We start from the raw sequence: 25,780 nt of genomic DNA on the forward strand, positions 1-25,780 counted from the left end.
ATGATGGAAAAGGAGGCTAAAGAAAGAAGAAAATTTAATTTTAAAAAAGCATTTAAAACAAATAATAAAGAAAATAATATGTGATGGTAAAATCAGTGTCTTAGGCACTGGGAGGTTCTGAAAGTGAATAGGCCATAATCCCTAGCCCCTGGTGTAGTGACTACACATATGGACTGGGGTTGGATGGACCTGGGCTAGGACTGTGTCTCTACCACTTAGCTGGGTGATGTTTGCTATGTTAACTCATTTTGGGAGACAGATATAACAATACCATGGCATTATTTATTGTTTCAGAAATAAAAATCAATAATGAAATGAAGATACTTGGTAGAGAGTTTTGCAAAGCATTTAGTAAATGAGAGATGTTGTCATAACTATCATTATAAGGACTTAAAATGCAGTAGGAAGAAAACTCATTATAAAAGAAAAAAATACAAGAATATAATCATTGCTGTAATAGAAGTGCACATGCTGTAAATGTTCCAGGAAGAAAAAGATCCATTCCAGCTGGTGAAAACAGCAAAGGTTTCATGGAAGCAATAGCATTTATGGTACTCTGGAATGTACTTGCTTATGAGTTGGGTGTGTGTGTAAATAGAGTGAGTAGAGAAGGCTTCAAGCTGTACAAGTCATATCTACAAAGATGCAAGTGTATTTGAGGGGGAGGTGATGCAAATTCTGGTAAATAAGAAGTAGACTCTTTTGTCAGAAAACAGGTTAATGTGGGCCTGGTGCAGTGGCTCACACCTGTAATCCCATCATTTTGGGAGGCCGAGGTGGGCAGATCACGAGGTCAGGAGTTTGAGACCGGCCTGGCCAACACAGTGAAAACCCGTCTCTACTAAAAACACACACAAAAAAGTAGCAGGGTATGATGGTATGCACCTGTAATCCAGGTACTCGGGAGGCTGAGGCAGAAGAATTGCCTGAACCTGGGAGGCGGAGGTTGCAATGAACCGAGTTCACACCACTGCACTCCAGCCTGGGTGGCACAGTGAGACTCTGTCTCAAAAAAAAAAAGGAAGAGAAAAGAAAACAGGTGAATGTGTTGGTGTGATGAGGAGGCGACAACACTGAGAAGGAGAGTTGAAGGAAAAGGAACATTAAGAATAATGGGGATTAAGTCAGGGCCAAATCACAGAGAACCTAGAACACCATGCCAAGAACATTTGTCTTTGTTCTCTAGTAAAACAAGCAAGAAAGTCACAGAGGAAGAAGGTTGAAACAAATAAATACTTTCACCTTCTAGAACATTCCATCTTGATGTCCTCAAATCTATAATTTGCTTCTCCTCAGATATTTCTAAGCAATCTCCATCATTCCTCATGGAAGAAGTCCAATCACCCTTTGAACTAAAGCTGAAATGTTTCTGCATTACTGATAGAAAGGCCATAGTACATGCACACGTATGTTTATTGCGGCACTACTCACAATAGCAAAGACTTGGAACCAACCCAAATGTCCATCAATGACAGATTGGATTAAGCAAATGTGGCACATATACACCATGGAATACTATGCAGCCATAAAAAAGGGTGGGTTCATGTCCTTTGTAGGGACATGGATGCAGCTGGAAACCATCATTCTCAGCAAACTATCACAAGAACAGAAAACCAAACACTGCATATTCTCACTCATAAGTGGGAATTGAACATTGAGAACACTTAGACACGGGAAGGGAAACATCACACACTGGGTCCTGTTGTGGGGTGGGAGGAGGGTGGAGGGATAGCTTTAGGAGATATACCTAATATAAATGACGAGTTAATGGGTGCAGCACACCAACATGGTACATGTATACATATGTAACAAACCTGCACGTTGTGCATATGTACCCTAGAACATAAAGTATAATCAAAAAAAAAAAAAAAAGAAAGGCCATGGTTAAGAAAGGGGATAAGGATGAATGGGCAGGAAGATGGGCTCTGCTTATTTTTTACTAAAAAAGTTTTTAAAAAGATAAAACCAGTTCTAAAGCAAACAATGAACATTAAATATTCCAAAGAAAAACATTTTAAGGGCAGTGCTTTCTCTTTCCTGTGAGAAGAACTATATGTGAGATGCTTACAACAACTGTTGGATAAACTTCTCAAGAATAAGAAGTGGAGATAACTAATGTTGCTGTTTTAATTAACTGTGATTTCTACCAAAAACGTAAACATCAGGATGAAAAATAAAGTACTAGGGGGAGGGTAAGTGAGGATAACGAGAAAGAATCATAGCAAGCAACTTCATCAAAATGGAAGATCATGGAGGTGTTACATCAAAGATAGTTTCTAACAATTCCATCCATTCCTGTACACACATATCACTTCTCCTACAACAGATAGACCTTCTGCCTTCTCCTATTAAACTAGGACAGGGTTTTCAACTGTTTTTGTCTTACAGATTATGGAGGAAATAGCATTCTCTGGCTTTGGAGCTAAGGCACTAAGAATGCTTGTCAGCTTCCATCTCCCTTTTCTTGGCAGCTTGAAACAGCATGTAAGAGATCTAGGCTACCTTGCTAAAGATTGAAGCCACATGGAGGGACCCTAAAACATTAGGCACCGTATGGAAAGAGGGAACAGGAAAAAGCACTGAGGTTCCAAACACCAAGTCCCAAATCCAGCCACAGTTGCCATTTGACTGCCACTACATGGAAAAAACCACAATTGAAAACAGTACAGAAAATGGCCCTGCTGACACCCAGCCAACCCAAGGCATCGTGAGATGCAAATATGGTTGCTATTGTTTGTGGTGGTTTGTTAAACACTGATAGAAAATAGAAACAATGGAGATGTTAACCTGTGAAACCATACAGAGTGTTAATACTTGCAGAGCACAGCAGTTTTCTACAAGATGGGAGTATCTCCTTACTATGAAGAACAGTATTAGTAATCCCCATTGCTATTTCTATATCTCACTGATGGTAGTGAGGTGGAAACACAAGTAGGATTGCAAGATAAAATACAATATGCTCAGTTACATTTGAATTTCAGATGAACAACTTTTTAAATATAAGTATGTACCATACAATATTTGGGACATAATTATACTAAACCATGTTTGTTGTTCATCTGAAATTCAAATTTAACTGGGTGCCTTGTGCTTTTATTTGCTAAATCTGGTAATTTCACACACAAGTAATTGCCTTTTCTTGACTTTATTTAGAAAAATAATAATTCTAAAACCTTTGGAAGTATAAATGTAGATTAGCTCTTTATGTATAATGTTGTTGAAGGCAATATAGAGGGAAAAGACACGAATGAGAGACACAATCATTGAGAGCTCATAGAAACAACTTTTCTGAGTCCTAGGTGAAGCAGATGGGGTAGAAATCCTTAAGACGATGGAGAATAGAGATCATTCCACAAAACTGGAGGATGTCTCTGAGGATATAAATTTCTGAGTCCTGGTACAGGTTCTGACTCAGTGCCCCATCCTCTTAGGCAGGTCACCTCACCACACTGGCTTGCTTTCTCATTTGCATTGTAAGACAGGTTGTGCTAAGTTCCTTCTGACTCTTACATTCCGTAATTACAAGTGTTAATGGTAGAAACAGAATTCACATTAAGGGCATAAAGTTGAGAAACTGGGATTTTCACAGACTTGAACATTAACATTTTTATGCAGCTATTATTAACTGGTTGGAGACCCCTATTTATTCTATTTCCAAATCTACTTCCAAATTAAAAGACTGCTCAGACATTTTACTAAATCTTGCCATGAATCTACAATAATATATTGCATTAAGAGCTCATAGTTGAAAAGCTTTTTGTCCCTTTTGATGGGTTAATGATGACTAAGTTAAAGTTGTGCATGAGAAAGAACTCTGGTTATTAAACAGAGGAAAGGAATGAACAGCAAATGTCTTTGAAAATAGCTAAGTCTTCCTATTTCTGGAAAAATGTTTAACTTGTGGCATAACACTAGACTTCTAAATTGTTTAATGAAATTCTTTCTAATCCCATGTTCCTGGTTATCTAAGGTTAAAAAGAAGCCTTAACTTTTACAAAAACTAATTTTTGAAGTATCTTGAAAAGAAAAATTGAAGGAGGAATGGGAAGGGTCTCTGAATTACTTACTAGTCAAACGTTTGGATTTAAGCATTTGGATGATGAACTCTGATGTAACAGAATCAATTTATCAACATTCCCTAAAAACTTGCCATGGGTCAGGCACTTACATGCATTTTATTGATTCTTCACAGCCCTATTGCATATTATTAATTTCATTTTATAGGTTCAGAGAAGCTCAGAAAGCTGAAATTTGTGCCCAAGATCTTATAACCGATGAGGACAGAAACAGAATTTGAATGTAATTCTGTCTGATAAGGCACACATTCTTTCTTCTACTTTATGTTTGCCACAAAAATGCTTGAGATATGAATATATAAATGTGAAAAGTATATATTTATTCTTTTCTTCCTGTTCTAAATTCATTTGAAAGGAACAAAACAAGAAATAAATATGCCTACAATGAATAACAGTTTCATTTAGCCCCTATGTTTCTGACTCCATATCTCTCTCTTCCCTCACCTGTCTGCGAAGGTCTCTTGTCTTCTTACACATGTTGTCTAAAGCAATATTCAGGGTATTACTCCTTTCTTTTTTTCCAGCCTGCAAAGAAGAAAACAATGACATCAGCAATGGTATCAATTGATCTTTATCACTTAGCAATTTGCTTTCTAAATTTCCTGAAAATAACAGCTTGAAATTCAAGAATAGGTTTCAAAACTGCTATATTATATATGATTCATGAGCATTTCACTTAAGACTAAGTAGAATGGTGATTAAAGTCCACATTATTTTCATCTTTAAGCTTCTGTAATATTTCCGATACAGAGTTAGGTTGTATTCAGTGTGACAGTAGGCAGAGCATTATCTTCATGAAACTCTGTTCTTCATTTTCAACAAGTCAAATCTTAAATCACTAAGCATGCAATTAGCTTAAAAGCATTAGATGCCCAATTTGTCAACTTCTGTGGGAGTTTCTGAAGTCATTTCTATGGTGTATTGTGTAAGTTATGCAGAGCCATATTGAAGTTTTGCTAAACACTAAATAAAATATGCAGTGCAAATTCATACAACTTGCAAAAGTTGACCACAATTTTAGCTGACAATATTCCAAGAACAAATTGTTTTAAGTAAGAACTGGACGCTGTTTTTGGCTCTTTAAGATAATTTGTGCAACACCTTTTTATTCTTCGAGCAGAACAGCTCTCTGTTATATCCTTAACCTAAATCTTTAGGCTATTAAGCACATAGAGAGTCACCTTGGTTGGTATTTTCTACATATTATTTTCGTGCAAGACAATGGGATTAAATCTAATCATACTTTTTGCCATGATATCTCACATAAAAGAGATTGGAAAAAATCATTATGTGATTCACCTCTAGGAAAATTGCTGCTATTTAAATTAATAAACTGAAAAGGGCTCTTGAGAGAAGGCCTTGAAAATCAGGAAGGCAAGTTTAAGCAGCTGATAACTGAAGGGGTTTACAGCACGAACCCAGTGAAAAAGGACACTGAGGCCAAGTATAAACCACAAGGCAGCATGTCTGACACTTTCCCCAATGACTAAACTCATACGTAAACCCATACTCTCCAGTGGACTCTGTAACAAGAAATTCAAAAACTCTCTATACTCTGTCCTAACCTACTTTTTAACTTATGTACTGCTATATACTCTCCTTTACAGTTGCAATACCCCTACACTTTTCTGTCTCTTCTCCCCAGTTCTTACATGCAATGTACCTTTGATTTCAGACAGCATCTTCTAAAACAACACCTACTGAAGTCCTATCTATTCCTCACTGGTTTCCACAAGGAGTTCTTCCAACAACCCTGCTCAAAAGTAAACTCTCACTTTTCCTTTTTCCAACAGCATTTTGAGCATTTTTCAATATAATCATTTTATTTATGTGCATAACCCTTACAATACTGTTAGAATTTTGATATTATAAAATATATCTTAAAATTTTTCTATTCCTGATAGTAACTTACATAGGACTTATTGAATAGAGTTGACTAGTTTATAAATGAACAATTTAATTCAAAACACAACATAGTTTGATTAGAGGCCTACTATTTTCCAGGAAGGTGTCATTCTAGGGACTCTGGAGGAGATTTTAGCATTTAGCCCTCAAGGCACAGCTAAAGTTCTCTGTGAGCTGAGGTTGCTGGTATCTATCTCAACCTCAGGTCAACTTGTATTTTCCCAGCAGCAGTGCTATTGATATTTAAAGTGTGAAAAATATTGAGATCATTCTATACATTGCAAGATATCTGGCATTCATGGACCCAGGTCTGCTAAATTCAATACCAAATCTGATGCACTTTGACAGCCAAAAACTGGCACCATATATGTCCAGCTGCTTCCTATAGGGAGACACAGTAGAAGGCCACTAAGTCTTTACCACGTTTTAGTTTCTTATAAAGCAAGTGTGGAATGTGTACACGATGGAAACTGTGTCTAGTGAAGAGAGAAGGAAGAAAAGGGAAACAGGAGAGATTTGGTTAGGTTATTTCTATGAACATTAATAACATTCTGGATATCAGAGCAATGGCAGTGATTACACAGATGAAAGTTGTGGCTACCTTCACAGCTCCTACCCAGCATTCTCTATGCTAGCAGTGGAGAATTATGGAGAGTTAACTCATGACTATATAGGATAACGACATAAACAGATACACAATGAGCTCTCAGACAGTTTCTAATTTTACCTAAAGAACCCAGCCCTTATTCTGTAGTTTCATGCAGTGTTTGCTCTTGGCTGTATCGCTTTCTACTTCATGAAAGCAGAGATAATAAAAAGGAGGCAGAACTGGGACAGACAAAGAGACCTCCTACACACACATACACACACACACACACACACACACACACACACACACACACCCCGTATCAGGAATAATATGGGAGACTCCTGTTGTGTTGGCTGTAAAAACTCGCTAGCTTCTGTAGTGTGATTCATCAGAACAACTAAAAGATGTCAGCCTTCTCAGAGCTAGCAGCAGAAGCACACCAAACTTTAAATAAAGGATGACAGGAGGTGACAGCACAAAGAGATTCAATAAGGACTATAAAAATTATTCCCTAATTTCTACCCAGAGCTTAACCCTAGTTTAAAATGTTTCACTGGGTCAAAGACATTTCATTGTCTAGGTAATAATAAACAGTTCCTACCATGAAGGAAGTTTAAAGGTCTCCCTTCTTGCTTTTTTCTCCCTCCATGTTCTATCCCCAACCACAATCACCTTTCTTCTTTTTAACCTCCGGCTTTTTATTGGATCCTTGCTCGATTTATCTAGATTTATTTGGCTTCAGTCAAGCCACTTTATGCTTCTTTATTCCTTTTGCATAGCATAAAAATAAATAAGGCAAGGAGAAATAGTCCCGTCCTGCTTAAAGGCCCTCATTCCTTCTTTTCTCAAAGCCTTAACAAATCATCAAGCAATGAGCTAGGACTAAAGGTGAATTCTGTGTTCTGAGGCAAGAGATGGAAAGGGCAGGATATTAAAATACAACTGCAGATAACAGTCAGAACCTGCCTATATCCCAAGTGCTCAGAAAAGAGACTGCTCCTTACAGAAATCCTTGACAGAAGCCATCATTAAGTCAGCAAATCCCTGCTAATGGAAAAGGGGCCACTTATAGTGGAGTGTCAGGCAGATAGACACTGAGAAAACATGGCACAGGTCAGCACTGAATGGGGAAAGTGGTCACATTCTTCATCTGTAAACAAACTGCCAAGAAAGACTTTATTAAAAAAAAAAAAAAAAAATTCTGGGCTGAGCGCGATGGCTTATGCCTGTAATCCCAGCACTTTGGGAGCCCAAGGCAGGTGGATCACCTGAGGTCAGGAGTTCAAGACCAGCCTGGCCAACATGGTGAAACCCCATCTCTACTAAAAATACAAAAATTAGCGGGGCATGGTGGTGCACACCTGTAATCCCAACTACTTGGGAGGCTGAGGTAGGAGAATTGTTTGAACCCAGGAGGCAGAAGTTGCAGTGAGCCAAGATCACGCTACTGCACTCCAGTCTGGGTAACAGAGCAATACTCTATCTGAAAAATAAATAAATAAATAAATAAATAAATAAATAAATAAATAAATAATAAAATAGTAAATAAGTAATAGACAATCAAAAACTCCCAACCTTCAAGGTGCTTACTCCCTAGTGGAGAAACATAAGGTCTAATTATATCCCTCCTTTGCTCTAAAACCCTTCACTCTATCCCTACTGATGAAATTAAGAACAAAGTCTTGATCATTGTGTTGAAAGCCTTATATAATCTACTTCCATATTTGCTTCTCAACCACTAATAAGACACCTTAACAGGTCTTTTGTATTCTCTGTAATATGATTACAACTCAAGAACACTGCTCGTATAAATACCTCTCTTTTCATTTCTTGTATCCTACTTTTCTTGTTATGAATCTCTTTCCTTCTTTCTTTCTCTCTCTCTCTCTCTCTCTCTCTCTCTCTCTTTCTTTCTTTCTTTCTTTTTGAGACAGAGTCTTGCTCTGTTGCCCAAGCTGGAGTGCAGTGGTGCCATGTCGGCTCACTGCAACCTACACCTCCTGGGTTCAAGTGATTCTCCTGCCTTAGCCTCTTGAATAGCTGAGATTACAGGTGCCCACCACCATGCCTGGCTTATTTTTTTGTTCTTTTAGTAGAGATGGAGTTTCACCATGTTGGCCAGGCTGGTCTTGAACTCCTGACCTTAGGTGATTTGCCCACCTTGGCCTCTCAAAGTGCTGGGATTACAGGCATGAGCCACTGCACCTAGGCTGGTTATGGACCTCTTTCAAGGTGCAACTCAATTACTAAATTTTACATAGAGCCTTTGTTGATCTCATTTGTAATTAATGACTCTCTTCCATGATACTTTCTTATAATTCTTATACTTCTTTTATAACACTTGGTTTACTAAATAGTTCAACATAGTCAACAAATCTTTATTATCTACTATATGCCGGACACCATACTAAGACCTAGTAGTAATTAATGTATTAGATCTAGTCTCTGCCTTTCAGGTGCACAAATCTAGTGACAGACATAAACACAGTAGTTTATAGAGGTACCTAGGGTAACACATGGACTGATGAGAGCAGCACTCTCATTAATGATGAAGGAAGGATTCTTGAGTAGGTAACAATTGAGTACTAAAGGATATATAAAAGTCAGCCAGGTGAAGAGAAAAGAAAAAGCTTATTAGGGACAGGTATAGCCTGAGCAAAGGTAAAGGTCCTTGAAGATTATTTGGTTATTAGTAAAAGTGTTAGGCGAGGCCCAATCCTGGAGGTCTTTGCTATGCTAAGAAATGAGGTTAACCCTATAGACAACTGGGAGTCATAGAAGTTAAGGAAATGAATGATACAATCAGTCCATTATATCAAACTGGTTGGAGTCTGCACAATGGATTTGAGGAGATGACAAACAGAAATAGAAGCGTTAAATGGTCACAGTAATAGTCCACAGAAAGATGAACAGTGTTGAAACCAATGCAATGGCAGTCGGGATAAAGAAAAACAACAGACTTAAGGACTCTGTGTGAGTAAACTGGGTAGGAGGATGACTGGCAGATGCTGACAGGTGAAGGAAAGAACAATCTAGGCTGATGTCCTGGTTTCCAGCAGTGACAACTGGCTAGGTGATGGAGCTGTGAACTGAAATGGTCATTTCAAGGAGAAAGCCAGGTCAACACGAGGATGATGATTGCAGTCTGGGAACCGCTGAAGGGCTCATAAAGAGCTCATTTCATTACTGTTTGTCCTATGCTTAATTACTTACCTGCATGTGTCTTTCTCACTAGTTGGTATGATCCTTGAAATATAAAAACCTCTTACATATGTTTTGTCCCTCAGAGCATCTAGCACAGTGCTTTGCACATAGTAGGGGCTCAACAGTTATTTGTTAAATAAATAGAGAAATAGAAAACTGGATAAGATTTTGGCAGATCCCATTACGTTTCTGGGTCTTAATTTCCAAACCCATAAAATGAATGTTTGCCCCAAATTGTTTCTATATTCCTTTCTAACTTTAAAATTCTATGAAAGGGCCATGTTCTCTAAAAGGAAGAATTACAGAATAACATGTTACTTTTATTGCACAATTTCTTGCATAAACAGCCATTGAAAATATGTCAAAACACGTGTGAATAATACAAAACCGAAAATAAAAGGAGACGTTTGAAATAGGGAGGCCATGATGCTCACCCTATAAACTATGAAGCCTCAAACACTAAGAGATGAGGTTTAAAGCAAATAAAAATTTATCTAATTCATAGTCAAATGAAAATCAGTGCAGAGGAGCCCTGTGTGGAATTCAAACAGCAGGAAAATGCTTTTCATTTTTTGTTGTTGTTGCTGTTATGTTTTATTTTTGTTTTGTAAATGTGTACCATTTTATTCAACCTTTTAAAATGATGTATTTTCCTTTTAACGGGAAATATTTATTTCATGGTAAAGATGAAATACGACACCCTTAAACTTAGTTCTTCTCTGAAGAAATTGCTTGAAAAATAGTTTACGCTTAACACATAGCACAGGCACAGATTCCAGTCTACATTTTTCAGGCATGAAAGACACACAAACAGGCAAGCATAAGACAATTGAAATATCTGCTTCTAGAATACCACTGTACTGAATGGCATGTCAGGAAGACACCTGATGGAGCATGCTAAATGATCTTACAGAAATAAGGTCTATAATGTGAAAATACAACTAAAAAAAGCCAAAAATTAACTCTGAGTTTTGAAATGAAGTTTTTAAAAATTAACCATATAAGAATAGAATGATTTAGCTAACAGAGGAAGTAGGATGAAGATTACAAATATCTTGAACTTTTGTATTGTTTGGGAAAGTAAGATGCCATGCCCATGTAGGTGTCTGCTGGGGTAGGTCTGGAAGTCAGTGAGGGGGAAACAACATTGTGTCAAATGTCTACCACATATAATAAGTACTTTACACGTACTGTCTCAACTGTTGTTCACAATGACTCTACACATGTTTGTAGGTAAAGACACTGAAGTTCAGTAAATTTAAACGTCCTGCCTCTGGAGGACACACAGTAAATTGTGAGTCAGGTAGAGCTGTGTCCCATCTCACACTTAAGCCACCATACCATGACAACTTGAAGGCACTGTAACTTAAACTCAATATATCTATTATGCAAGCTTTATAAAAGTATTTATAAAATATAATGAGCAGAATATAAGTTTGTGAAGCCAGTCGAAATTGTACTCGAATCAGCTCCTGACAGTTTTATGTCTTTGAACAAGTGACTTAATCCTCAAAGTCTTAGTTTCTTTGCCTATAAAATGGAGATAATATAAAAACTACATTACAAAGTTACTGTAAGGAATGAAAGGATAAAGGATATACAAAGTCTGGCAAATAGTAAGGGCTCAAGAAATGTTAGCAGTTATTATTAGACATATCATTGGTGTTACCAATGTCACACCTGGGTTTCTTGAACTAAACCAACTGGCTGATTTCCCTGTGCTTTTTCAAACACCAACCTTGTCCTGGAATGCCCCCATCTCTTCTTGTTCAACAGGAAAATTCTTAATTCATAATCTGAGACTCAGCTCAATTTTCTCATTCTCTATATCACCTTTTCTGACTCTCCTCAGTTTCGCTATAAAAATTAAAAACTACAAATCATCTCATTTGTTTTTTCGTGAATCTCTTTATATATTTCCACTATATCTGTGAGACTTTGTGTTACCTTTTATTTATACTCTGCCTCATCTTTTACACTGACACCTCTTAAATCTGTAATTTGTATCTACTACAATACCTGAAACTCAATTAATGGACGTGGGTAAAATGAATAAATGAAGAATAGTTAACCATACTTCTACTAATAAGTAACATTCAAGCTATATTATTAATACATTCAGTATTTGTGTTCTTAACAAAAATAATATCCATCCTATTCGTTATCAAATATTTTATTAAATCAGTGTTTTTATTCAAAGACTGTTGTTGTTATTACCTATAAGTAGTACAATATAAACTTGGTATGAGTATAAAATCTAACCTGTGAATCAGAAAATGGGGGTTCTAAAATAAGCCCTCTGGTTGACCTTAACTAAATTACCTCTCTTGTCCTTAGTCTCAAATGTCCTTAGGCATGAATAAAAGGAGGTCGTGGTACTAAATGATCCTTAGGGTCCCTCTGAACTCTAATAGTATGTGGTGTTAGAGTTCTGTGTTGGTATCTAGTCTATAACTAAGTACTAAGGACTAAGTACCGAGAACTAAGTACTGAGAACACTACACTCCAGCTTGTTGCCTGTGTTCTCAGACCAGAGATGCTCATGCCAGAATACAGAAATTTAACCGGTATTCACCAAACATGAAATAAACATTCATGGGTTTGCACCACAAAAAGAAAATCAAATCATTTTTCTGGAGATGTTACTCACAGGGATCAAGATAATCTATGACTTTCTCTTTTAAAGGTGTTTCCATGAAGAGTCAATCATATATCTGAAATATAGATATCTAGGCCGGAGTTCATAAATCCTCCCATATCAGTTAATGATTAAATTGCACATTAGGTCTTTACTGATATTTTAATTCCAAAACTTTTTACTGAGGAGGATCTGGAGTCAGAGGATCTGGAGTAAGATCTGGCTCATTCTAGAAATCCTTTTGGTTTTGTGATGCCTGACCCAGTAGCCAGTTTTAGAAAAGTGCCTACCCCTGAAGAAAGCAGCTGTGATGCTAATATAAAAGTGTCTGTACGAAAATGGAGAAATGCAATATTTTATGCTGTCGATTATACTGTGAGCTCATATGGCAAAGACTTTGTCTACAATATTCAAAACCACTACCAGAATCTAATAAGCAATGATATAGCATTATACACATAGACCAAATAAATTATTTTCCCTCTTTTAAATAGAATCACTCTTTTCTGGCGATTTTTCTGTCTCCACCATGTTTTTGGAGATAAAGAATCAGAAAACCACTGATCTTGGAAAAATTTTATTGTCTGCCATTCCTCCAGTTTGTTTGTTTTTTTCTTTTTTTTGAGACGGAGTCTCGCTCTGTCGCCCAGGCTGGAGTGCAGTGGCCGGATCTCAGCTCACTGCAAGCTCCGCCTCCCGGGTTCACGCCATTCTCCTGCCTCAGCCTCCCGAGTAGCTGGGACTACAGGCGCCCGCCATCTCGCCCGGCTAGTTTTTTTTTTTGTATTTTTTAGTAGAGACGGGGTTTCACCATGTTAGCCAGGGCTAATTCCTACTCTGTTTCCCAAGCCAGGTTTTCATAGTTTAATAATACTCAGTATGTCAAACTTGAGCCAACAGTGGGCTTTATGGAGTTTGAATAATAGACTGTCAAAGTATTTCCATAGCCTTTACATATGGCTATGGAAAGTCTATGAAACTTAGAACAGATAGACTTTCATGATTCCGGTTACTGTTTTAACTTTCACCGTGAACTGTAATCTGTGTCTTGCAGACATGTTTATTTTTAACACCATAAAATAAGAATATAATGGATGTATTCTTTGCTGATTAACATAAATATTTACTATCATTTCTTTCCTCAATTAGCACTTTCAAGGTTCATAACGTGAAGAGTTTCATATTCTAAAGCATGCAAGAAAGTTAAAGCCTCCACTTTAAGGAAACTTGGCATACAAAAATTTTTCCTTCAAGATAAATTAGTAGGTAATAATTTTCTTTACAATAGGATGCATAAATATATTCTTTTATAGCAAGTCCTCAGACTACTGAAAATATTATTTGTTATAAAACTTGATTTGTGCAGACATCTTAAATTTTTAAAAATCTCATAAACAGGATCTAACTTACATACTGTCAGAAGAAATACACATCTATGTGGTATTACTTGAGAGGCTCCAGTGGCTTCTACTCGATAGTCTCTCCCTTTTTTCTTCCAGTGCCAGATTCTACCTTATATTTGAAAATCTCCATCTAATATTTGAAAATTTCCATTCCTCTTTATTTCATTAAAAAACTTTAGCTTTAACTAAAGAACCATGATACATATAGGGCATTCCTCATTTATGTGCCAGACCAAGATAATGATTTTCAAAATAAATAATCAAAAACCACTACTTGGCTCTGAATAAAACCTCACATCCATAATAAAGGTATAAAGGTCAAAATGTGCAGAGATCAGGGAAGGTTTATTGGAGAGGATTTATATAAAGAATCTGGAATTCCCATTCTCCTCCATACTTTCTCACTCCATATCTAGTAAGAGAGACTTCAATGGAACATTTAAAAGCAAAGTCCCTGGCAGCTGAGATTCAGAGGGCACTTGTGAACGCTTTCCCAAGAAACCTAACTAGTGAAAGGAGGTTGACTACTTGCTGATGAATAACCAGAAAAAGAGGTGAATGAATTCCAATATTTGAGTATTTTTCATGGTCCAGATATGGGCCTTATGCTAAAGAGAGCTGGTCTGGGGTCATCTTGTTTGTTGTTGTTGTTGTTGTTGTTTTGTTTGTTTGTTTTGTCCAAGGCTACTGCCTAGATCAGTAAATAGAGGAAAGCTACAAGGAGTTATAGAAACATCTGGATTTCACAAATAAGCAGTTAGTGTCTGGGGTTATCTTTTTTATTTTTATTTTTTGTTGTTGTTAGCTAGTTCATTTGTTCGTTTTGTCCAGGACTATTGCCTAGATAAGCAAATAGAGAGAAGCTACAAGGAGTTATAGAAATATCCAGATTTCATAAATAAGCAGTCAGCTGCAGAAGAAGATATCACTCACATTAAGTGAATTGCAGGTCAGATACAGGCCTCCAGGGAACCCTCAAAATCACCTGTGATGTCAACTTGACTAGGTCAAAAGATACCTAAATAACTGGTAAAACATTATTTCTCAGTATGTCTGTGAAGGTGTTTTCAGAATAAATTTGCATCTGGATAAGTAGATCCAGTAAAGAATAAAGTGTCCCCACCAAGGTGAACAGGCATCATCTAATCTATTGAGGGCCTGGATAGAACAAAAAGGCAAAGGAAGGATAATTTTCCTCTCTCCAGCTGTGACATGCATCTTCTCCTGCCCTCAGAGCTCCCCTGGTTCTCAGGCTTTCAGACATCAGGACTTATGCCAGCACCCTCCCTCACCCCGCAAACTTGTCTTAAGCCTTTGGCCTTGGACTGGGAGTTACACCATTGGCTCCCCTCGTTCTCAGGCCCTCAGATGGGGACTGAATTATACCATTGGCTTCCCCAGTTTTCCAGCTTGCACACAGTGGATCATGATATTTCCTTGCCTTTATAATCACATAAGCCAATTCCTATAATAAATCTCCTCTTATGTATATGTATGCATGTATCCTATTGGTTCTGTTTCTCTGGAGAATCCTGGTTAATACTTTACCTGTACCAGATTTTTTTCATTTGCCCTTTTGGATCCACTCACCACCTTTTTTCACCAACTCTCTGCCCCCAACCCCCAGATATCACAAAGATTGTTCCATGTTTTCGGATGGGTTTGTGCCAAGCAAGGGATAGGCAGGGAGGAGGAGAGTGGGGTTGAAAGATTTATTTTGTGGTTGCCATTCCAGGTAGTTGCTGTAAGTTGACTGTGTCTGTCTACTGAAGACCACAACTCCTGGCAGAAGCCTTCTTCCTACAGCTACCCTGTCTTGTTCTATTACCCACTCCCGCCCCTTGATCCTACATGCCTGGGAGAGGGCAGAGCTCCCTGTAGTTTCAGGCCTAGGGTCTCGCTCTATGCCTTATTGAGTCCCTAAAGCCTTGTTCATACCTGTATAAATAGGCCTTTCAATACACTCTCCTCAAATTACCAGCTTGGGGCACTGTTTTTTGTTTTGTTTTGTTTTGTTTTTCTCTTGCTGGGACCCTAACTGATATAGCAAGTTTATGGGAAAAGTCAGCCTTCAGCATCCTGAGAGCTAGAAATAACTTTCATGTTCCCTTTACCTCTCCTTCCTCCTCTTGCTTCTACCCCAGAAAAGGGGAGAAAAATAATGAAAGAGCAATTAAGTTCTCTTTCAACTGCTGGTTTCCTACCTACAATAGGTCTAAGTTGTGGAAAAGCAGCCCAGTTTAAATCAAGGTGTAAGTTTTGACAGTTATATTCTAGTTATTGATTAGAAGAGAGGGATTGGCACAAAAGACTGAAGATAACTAGAAAAGTTTGGACATTGATTGACTATTCAGCCAGGATGAAGGGAATACTTTACCCAACTGTATAAAATCAATGGGACAAGAAACAAAAATATAATAGCTTCATTTTACCTGTTTTTTAAACATCTTAGTTATTTTAGTTTTAAATTCCAAAAGCTACCTTGGAAACATCCCATATATTAAATATGCATTATTGGGGGAAAAACAGTAGAAAGAAGAGCGTTTGTTAAGAAATATATAGAATATTGACCATTCTCAGAGGGCAGGCCTGAGAGTGGTGTTCAAGTCAGTTAAGTGGAAAGAAGGGCATGAAAAGGAGGACGACCTAAGGGCAAAGTCCAACTCTACAGCGCTGTCTCAGACTCACTCAGAGCCCAGATCACAGGATGATGCAAATTTAAAATTCACAATGCAACTTCAAAGAAAATCCTTCTCTATTCAAAGTGATATTCCTAAGACTAATTCCAAGTACATCTTTCTAAGTTCCTTTTTTCCTGCAAAATACTGATGTGGAGAAAAAATAAAAATCTCTACTTAGTGAGTCAGAGGAGAGGCGATTCCTATTCCTAACTTTTCCACGTACTAGATGTGTGAACTCAAGCAAATCACACAGTTTCTAACTCAAGCAAATCACACAGTTTCTATGGGTCTCAGTTTCCTCTTCTGTAAGATGACTTGTAGAAACAGACATGTTGATGTCTCGTTCAGATCTGATCACTATGTACTAAATGTTACTACTGTTGGTGGTGTTCATTGCCTCCTGGTGGTATTTCCCTACAAGGAAGAGCATTTTTATTTTACTTCCTAAGAGAAAATATTAGAGGGATACTCCCTGGTTCGTTGGTCTGTCTGGGTAGGACAACTTACTTAGGGGGTGAGGTTGGACAGAAGTTGGGGACGACTTATTCACAGCCTTATCTCTATTAGACTTTTCTCTTTCTCCTTCTGCCTCTGTCTCTCCCTCCTCTCCAGGAAGTGCTAAGTAAATTATCTTTAATGTAGGGAGAAAGGAGTAGCAAGCCCTTTTATGACCAAGATCTATCCCCTTGTCTAGTTTTGTTCTAGTTCCTGTAGTTCAAAGGGGAGGAGGGGCAAATGACAAGTCACAACTAAAGCACAAAAGTAGGTAGAAATTGGTAGCAAACTATATTCTCGTTTTCATTTCAACCAACAAGATTTAAAATGAAGTATCATTCTGGTTACAGGATATATAATAGATACATGTTTCACGACATCCTTGCAAAAAATGCAGATTTAGTGAGTGATTCTCCTACAATCAATGTGCAGAGATTTCTAAAGTCATTCAGTAAGCTTTAATTAATGCTATCGAACAGAGCCTGGAGAACACCCAGGTATCTGAGAGACAAAACTAAATACTGTCTGTGCAAAAAGAATCTATAAAACAACCATTTGAAATGCACTTATGTATCCAAAGCAGTTACTACCACTATTTTACTGTGTTCTCAATAAATATATGTGCTGTTCTTCATCTTAGGTTTACAAGTCAAACTAGAAAACATCTATGTTTCATTATTAATTAGCACCGAACAAAACTCAGCAAATTTAACTTAATCAATGATATCATCTAGTTTGATTCAGAGGGGTTCAGAATCTTAAGTGATAGACTTTTATTTGTTTAATGACCACCACCCTCCTTCCCAAGGGTCAACGTTCTCCATAACTGAGTGGGTGCAAACTGACATACCCATCAGAAAAGATGGGCATCTGGAGAGCCATAAACTAAGCCTCTCTGAGCAGGGTGATTTGGACAGGGTGCTATATATCAGTTCCAGGCACCAGGGAGGACTGATAAAGCAGCACAAAGCTCCCAATAAAGCACAGCCCAGTTGCAGGAGATTGCTGTGATGATAATCGCCAGAACAAACCATAAATTCTGGACTCAGAATTAGGAATGGCCTGTAAACATCAAATAATGGGTGTCTAAATTGAAAATGAAACTATCAGTTGCCTGTAATATTTCTTGCAGTGTGGCTCAGAGAGCCAGTAACATTCGAGACAAGCGTGATCTTTTTCAATGTCTGCCGTTAGAAAGCTGAGGATATTAACTCCTCCTTCCATCAACCTCAGGGAAACAGAGCTAAATGAACTAGCTAGAAATCATAGGACATACAATACAGATTTAACATTATGCAGCAAGAACATTACAGGTTAAAAAAAAAAAAAGAACAGAGAAATACAAGTACTGCATTGAAGAACCATACTGGCAAGTACTGAAGGAACAGGCTCAAATAGTTTACTCAGGACCCTTTCACACTCACTCATATACATTATAAAATGAAACTTGACTTTCTTGCATCTGGTCTAAGGGGGTGCCAGTCAATTTGGCGGCATCAACCACCAACATGACATTTAGGGATCCAGAATAATTGCAGATTGGAAGATAGGTACTTGATGGATTTTTAAAGTCACTTCATTAAATAGGAAGGATCATGTCTAATAAGCACAGTTTTAATTTAGTAAGATCTTTTGTTAATAACAAGGGCATTGTTACAAGTGTTACAAGTACATGAAAAAATTATTTTTTTCTCCTACCATTTCATAAATAAAACATATTTTTGCTCTATTTATCTGCTTACTAAACCTTTTTTTATTATTATTATTTTTTTTGGTTGTTGTTTTTTAAGTCGCTAAGTCTCTCTAGCTGGAGCTAGAGCTCAGGCTGGAGTGCAGTGGTGCAATCTCAGCTCACTGCAACCTCCGCCTCCTGGGTTCAAGTGCTTCTCCTGCCCCAGGCTCCTGAGTAGCTTGGGTTACAGACATGCATCACCATGGCCAGATCATTTTCGTATTTTTGGTAGAGACAGGGTTTCACCATGTTGGCCAGGCTGGTCTCGAACTCCTGACCTCAGATAATCCACCCACCTCGGCCTCCCAAAATGCTGGGATAACAGGTTTGAGTCATTGCGCCCGGCCACCTTTGTTCTTATCAAAAGAAATGAAAGCCAAGATGCATAGATTAATGACATCTAAATTCATGAAAAGTTACCAAATTCATGAAATTACTGTTACTCCTGCTAAATCAATGGTCAATACTCCATTTGACCAAGATCTTTTTTAATATATAATAACTTGTGGAAGAACAGAAGATACTGATTCTTGTGGGTTCTAGGTACTGTAATCAAAAGAATATTTTCCATGTGAATATAGGCGGTATTGTGTATGAAGTAGTTAAATAGCAATATGAGGTGGGGCTAGTGATGTTCAAAATATTTAACAAACAGAAGTGCAGAAGTACCTGAGCACCAGCACTCCCCTGTACGGGCAAGGGGCATTTGGGAGTTAAGGACAGCAAGATAGGATCTATTTGAGTATCATCAGTAGAAAAGTACGTATTTAAGGAATCAGTGTTCAGGTAGGGCAGGATGCTGAATGTTAGCTCAGCAGTACTCTCTCTGAGCAACTGCTGATGGAGGAGTGAAGGGAAAATATATTAAAATTGACATAGAGGACATGCAAGGCATAACTGGGTGCTCTTTATAAACATTGTGCCTCAATTAGGAGGTGTCTCAATGAAAAGAAAATTCCCTATCCCCAGGACTATGACTTTATAGACTGAAAATACTCAAGTTAAGGAAAGCTAACAGACAAAAATATTATTTCTGGCTGGGTGTGGCGGCTCACGATTGTAATACCAGCATTTTGGGATACCCAGACGGGTGGATCACCTGAGGTCAGGAGTTTGAGACCAGCCTGGTCAACATGGCGAAACCCTGTCTCTACTAAAAAATACAGAAATTACCCCAGGTGTTGTGGTGCACATCTGCAATCCCAGCTACTCAAGAGCCTGAGGCAGGAGAATCACCTGAGGCTGAGGTTGCAGTGAGCTGAGATAGCTGTGAGCCGAGATTGTACCACTGCACTCCAGCCTGGGTGACAGTAGGAGACTGTCTCAAAAAAATCATTTCTCAATTAACAAGTAAAGGTGTAGCCAATATGTTGCAGAGAATATGAGAGACAAAGGCTAAAGAGTATTAATAATATAAACAACAATAATATCAAATGTTAATGGTTTACTTATAATGTGCCAAGCCCTGGACTAAGTACTCTATAAACATCATTTTACTTAATGCTTTCAATGGCCCCATTAATTACTGGTAATTATATTTTTGTGGTATGTCATAACTAATCTTATTATATGAGTATGTTATTCTCATCTTAGGGTACAGGATTGGTCATTCCAACCTTTGATTGTCCTAATAGAATTTGGACCAAAGAATATCTTCATGTTCGAACCAAACTCAAGACTTTCCCACCAAAATGTGGATCCCCTCACTGCCAGCCACAAAGGGCCATAAGCCCAAAATCTAGAAGTTGCCCAACTCCTCCTTGTCCCTCCAATTGTTCATCAAAATCTCTTATTTACTTCTAGAATCCATTCACTTTTACCTTTACCATCACCATTACCTTAATTCTGTATTGCTTAAACTACTCTCATTATTCCCTAATTGGCCTACCAGTTACTTTTACCCTCCCAGTGTTCAAGCCAATGTCCTAACCCCCACTCTACAGCCAGTGTGATCTTAAAATAAATAAATAAACAATAAGAATTTCTCTTTGTGTCATACTCCTTTGTTTAAAACCCCTCTGTTTACAATATGCTCCTCTGTTTAAAACTCCATTTAAAACCCATTAATGGTTTCCCTTTGAAGGATTTAAACAGGGAGTCAAATCCTTAACACATCCTAAAGCTCCTGTGTGATCTGGCCTCTGCCTAACCATCCCTCCAGCTCCATCTCAAGCCACCTCTTCTCTTTAATCTTTGTGTTCCAACCATTATGGCTTTCCAGATACTTAAATATGCCATCCCCTTCTTCTCCACAGGGCTCTGGTCATTCAGATCCATCAATTTGGAATTCTCCTCCCATTCTTTACCTCCTATATTCTTATCCTGGTTATTTCCTACTCATTCTTCCAATCTCAATTCCAATGCCACTTCTGCCAGAAAGCCTTCCCAAACTCAGCACTTACAAATGCTTAACACAGCTTGTAATGATAAATTCATTTTTTGTAATTAATTGATTAATGCATCTCTCTCCCCCAATAGTTATGAAAATACTAGCAAGCAAGAGGAACAAATCTGCTTATTCACTGCTCTCTCCACCTCCAGCATGTAGTATATGCCAGACACTCAGAAGCCATCATAATTAAGTACTGAATCAGTTAGTGAATTAATTACTTATTTTTATAAGAATACTGAGTATTTTTAGATGGGTATCCTTATAATCAAGGTTTTCTTTTCAGAGTTAGCAATAGTTTGTGAAAAATACTATCTTATCAAATCTCATTTCTATATCATTGGGTTACATACTATACTTAGACACCATAATCTGTATACGTTTAACTTGTACAACTGCAGAGTGTGTAATATTTCATTGAAAAGATAGCACATCATATGAAGAATAATAACACTTCTATAGAACTATTTTGCAAAATAATTTTAAAGACTCATAAATTATAAGTCATGATGACACATTTACCTACAGAAAGTATTTCATCAGTTGCATGAATAGCTTTAATATGCCACACGCTGATTTAAAATATCTTACTCTCTAAAAAACTATAACCTCCTTTAACATTTACCTTGTAAAAGAATTATTTTTTTTCTGAAAATGGGTAATCTACATTTGCTCCTGTCTTGAGGTTAGAAAAGACATTTGAAGTTAACAATTATTTGTAAGAACAACTATCATCATGATGTCTACTAATATTCCTCATATTTCATTATTTTCCATTTGTGATTCAGCATCAATAATTCAGATAAAGCATATATTTTTAAGTGTCCTAGAGCATTATTTCTCAAATCTTAATTTGCACAAAAATCTCCTAGAAGAGCTTGTTAAAATGTAGATTCTAATTATTTATGTCTAAGTGGGGCCTAAAAATCTCTATCACCAACAAGCTCCCAGGTGGTACTGACACAGCAGGTACACAGACCACAGTTTGAGTAGCAAGGATGTAGAGTAAATGGAATACTCCAGTCTAAATCCAACACTGTTCAGATACCCAGCATTTTCTGTTCTTTTGCTTTCGGCTTTGAGTTCTGGCACATAAACCTATACAATCCACTTGACATTGTGAATGCCAAGAATCAAAAGTCAATTACCACTTGGCAACATGTACAACCTTTCTGTTTTTAAACTATCAAAATCTATGCTGGAGTGGTAGCTGTAATATTAGCGAAAATCAGGGATGATATTATCAGGAGTAATTATAGTATTCGAAAACAAACTTCTAAAGATTGCCTCATCACCTATGTCTGGACAGGAGTTTGACTGAAAATCACTCTATTTGGGTAATTACTTTTCTAGAAGTTTACAGAGATGTTGAAGGGTTTTCAATTATGGCTTTTTATTGGCCAGTAAAGTATGGGAGACAAAAGCATCTTAATAAATATGAACAGAAATCACTTTGTTTTATAAATGTTGAAACTAAGTCAGAAGCTTACCAAAATTAAATAGCTAGTTAATGATAGGGCTAGTATGAGAATTAGGTTTGTAATCTATTCGTGTTGGATGTCTAGTGATAATCCATGGCTGCAATGAGGTTTTTGGGAGAGTAAGTTTTTATTTCATTTTCTTGTTTGTTGTTTTAAGACAGTCTTCACTCTGTCACCTAGACTGGAGTGCAATGATCACAGCTCACTGCAGCCTCAACATTACCAGGCGCAGTTGGTCCTCCCACTTTAGCCTCCTTAGTAACTGGGACTACAGGTGCACATCACCACACCCAGATTTTTTTTTTCTATTTTTTGTAGAGATGGGCTTGTGCTGTGTTGCCGGGCTGATCTTGAACTTCTGGGTTCAAGTGATCTGCCCAACTCAGCCTCCCAAAGTGCTAGGATTACAGGCATGAGCTACTGCAACTTTACATCCTGAAATTCCTACCATGAAACTGGCTTCCAATAATATTTTTTGCTTAAAATAAACTTCTCTAAATAATAATTACCTACTTGTCCAGTATCTATTATACACCAGGAACTATGCTATTCCTCTGTATATGTATTTTATCTAGTTTAGTAGCCACCCTGAAATTGAATATTATTGTTTACCTTTATAGTCAGAAAAATTACAATGTTTTCATAAGTGGTGGAGCTCACATTCATTACACTTTACTATACACTATATATTTTAAATATTCATAAGTATTTTTAAAAATTTTATTGTAACCTTTTTTAACTCAAGCTGTTACTGAGATGTCTCTTAAATAGGTTTATGATATCTGCTGCATTGTTGTGTCTACAACTACATAAAGAACAATTCTATTTATTCCTTGTAGTGGGATCACATCCTTGGCCTTTCTCCATACTGGAATTATATCAGCTTGGTTTTCTCATTAGATATTAGTCACAAATACAGCAATACACAAGCACATTTGGAATTTTGAGTCACTGAAGATCAAACTTTCCCACTCACCTTCTGCTGAGGCTCCCACTTAATTACAGACTAGTACGTTTTAATACTAAACATTTAAGATTAAATTATCTGGCCAGAAACAGATCCTGAAAAGGCTGGTTAAAACAGAACTAGGGCATGGTTTAGACAGACACAGAGGCAACATGAAAAGAGAATTCAAAATGTAAAGAAGACCCCACAAAACTCGAATAAGATGCTTCAAATGTGGGGCCTTAAAAGACCACCATCCTTTACTTAAGAAGTTGGGAAAATGTCATGGATAAAAATCAAGTACAGGAATACCTCAAAGATATTCGGATTCAGTTCCAGACCAACACAGTAAAAGAAATATTGCAATAAAGCAAGTCACATGGGTTTTTTGGTTTCTCAATGCATATTAAAGTTATGTTTACACAATACTTTAGCCTCTTAAGTATGCAACAGCACTGTACTATACTGTAGTCTCTTAAGTGTGCAAGAGCATTATATCTAAAAATTGTACATACCTTAATTTAAACATATTTATTGCTAAAAAAATGCTAACAGTCATATAGGCCTTCAGCGAGACATAATATTTTTGCTAATGGAGGGTCTTGCCTCAGAGTTGATGGTTGCTGATTGATCAGGGTGGTGGTTGCTGATGGTTGGGTGGCCATAGCAGTTTCTGAAAATAAGACAACTAGGAAGTCTTCTGCATCAATTGACTCTTTCTTTTAAGGAAGAGTTCCCTATAGATATTTGAGGTTTTTTTTTTTTTTTTTTTTTTTTTTTTACCAGCAGTAGAACATCTTTTAAAACTGGAGTCAATCCTCTCAAACCATGTGTCTGCTTTACCAATTAGTGTTATGGAACATTCTAAATCCTTTCTTGTCATTTCCACAGTGTTCAAAGCATCTTCACCAGGACTAAATTTCATCTCAAAAAACAACTTCCTTTGTTCATGCATGAGAAGCAATTCCTCATCTGTCAAAGTTTTATCCTAAGATTGTTACAATTCAGTCACATCTTCAGGCTCTACTTCTAATTCTAGTTTTCTTGCTATTTCCACCACATTTTCAGTTACTTTAACCATTGAAGTCTTGAAGCCCTTGAAGTCATCCATGAGATTTGGAATCAACTTCTTTCAAATGCCTAATGTTAATATTTTGACCTCCTCTCATGAATCATTAATGTTCTTAATGGCATCTAAAATAGTGAGTCCTTTTGAGAAAGTTTTCAATTAACTTTTCCCAGATGACTAGAGTTATTACCCATTGTAGCTATAGTCTTATGAAATATATTTATTAAATAGTAAGACTTGAAATTCAAAATTACTCCTTGATTCATGGGTTACAGAATGAATGTTGTGTTACCAGACATTCATCACCTTGTAAATCTCTATCAGAGTTCTTGGGTGACTAGATGCTTTGTTAACAAGCACTAATAATTTGAAAAGGAATCTTTTTCTGAGCTTCAGGTGTCAATAGTGAGCTTAAAATGTTCAGTAAACCGTGATATACACATTTACTGTCATCTAGGCTTTGTCGTTCCATTTATAGAGCACAGGCAGAGTAGCTTTAGCACAATTCTTCAGGGCCCTAGGATTCTTGGAATGGTAAATGAGCACTGGTTTCAACTTAAAGTTACCAGCTGCTCTAGCCACCAACAGCAGAGTGAGCTTGTCCTTTGAAGATTTAAAGCCAGGCATTGACTACTCCTCTTTAGCTATGAAAGTCCTAGATGGCACCTTCTTCCACGAGACTATTTTGTCTACATTGAAACTATGTCGTTAAGTGTAACTACTTCATCAATGATCTTAGCTATATCTTCTGGATAACTTGCTGCAGCTTCTACATTAGCACTTGCTGCTTCACCTGGCACTTTCATGTTATGAAGATGGCTTCTTTCCTTAAACCTCATGAACCAGCTTTTGCTACCTTCCAACTTTTCTTCTGCAGCATCCTCACATTTCTCAGCTTTTATAAACTCAGTTAGGGCCTTGCAGTAGATTAGGCTTTAGCTTATGGGAATGTTGTGGCTGGTTTGATCTTTTAGCCAGACCACTAAAACTGTTCTCATATCAGCAATAAGGTTGTTTTGCTTTCTTATCATTCATGTGTTCACTGGAACAAGAAGTGGAAGAGTTCCTACAAGAACATTTCCTTTGCATTTACAACTTGGCTAACTGGTGAAAACGGCCTAGCATTTGCCCTATCTTGGCTTTTGATATGTCATCCCCACTAAGTTTAATCA

At 37.3% G+C, this 25,780-nt stretch overlaps 1 protein-coding gene across 3 annotated transcripts in view; it reads right to left on the minus strand.

The window, feature by feature from the left end:
• CTNNA3 (catenin alpha 3) overlaps positions 1 to 25,780 on the minus strand; it is a 1,783,100-nt gene that overhangs the window by 839,635 nt on the left and 917,685 nt on the right. For all 3 annotated transcript variants that reach the window (XM_030941008.1, XM_030941007.1, XM_030941009.1), the window contains exon 8: positions 4,521 to 4,601. In XM_030941008.1, the coding sequence (XP_030796868.1) occupies positions 4,521 to 4,601 (81 nt within the window). The remainder of the gene's footprint in view (positions 1 to 4,520; positions 4,602 to 25,780) is intronic.

This window comes from Rhinopithecus roxellana, chromosome 11, assembly GCF_007565055.1.
Source record: "Rhinopithecus roxellana isolate Shanxi Qingling chromosome 11, ASM756505v1, whole genome shotgun sequence".
Taxonomy (NCBI): Eukaryota; Metazoa; Chordata; class Mammalia; order Primates; family Cercopithecidae; genus Rhinopithecus; species Rhinopithecus roxellana.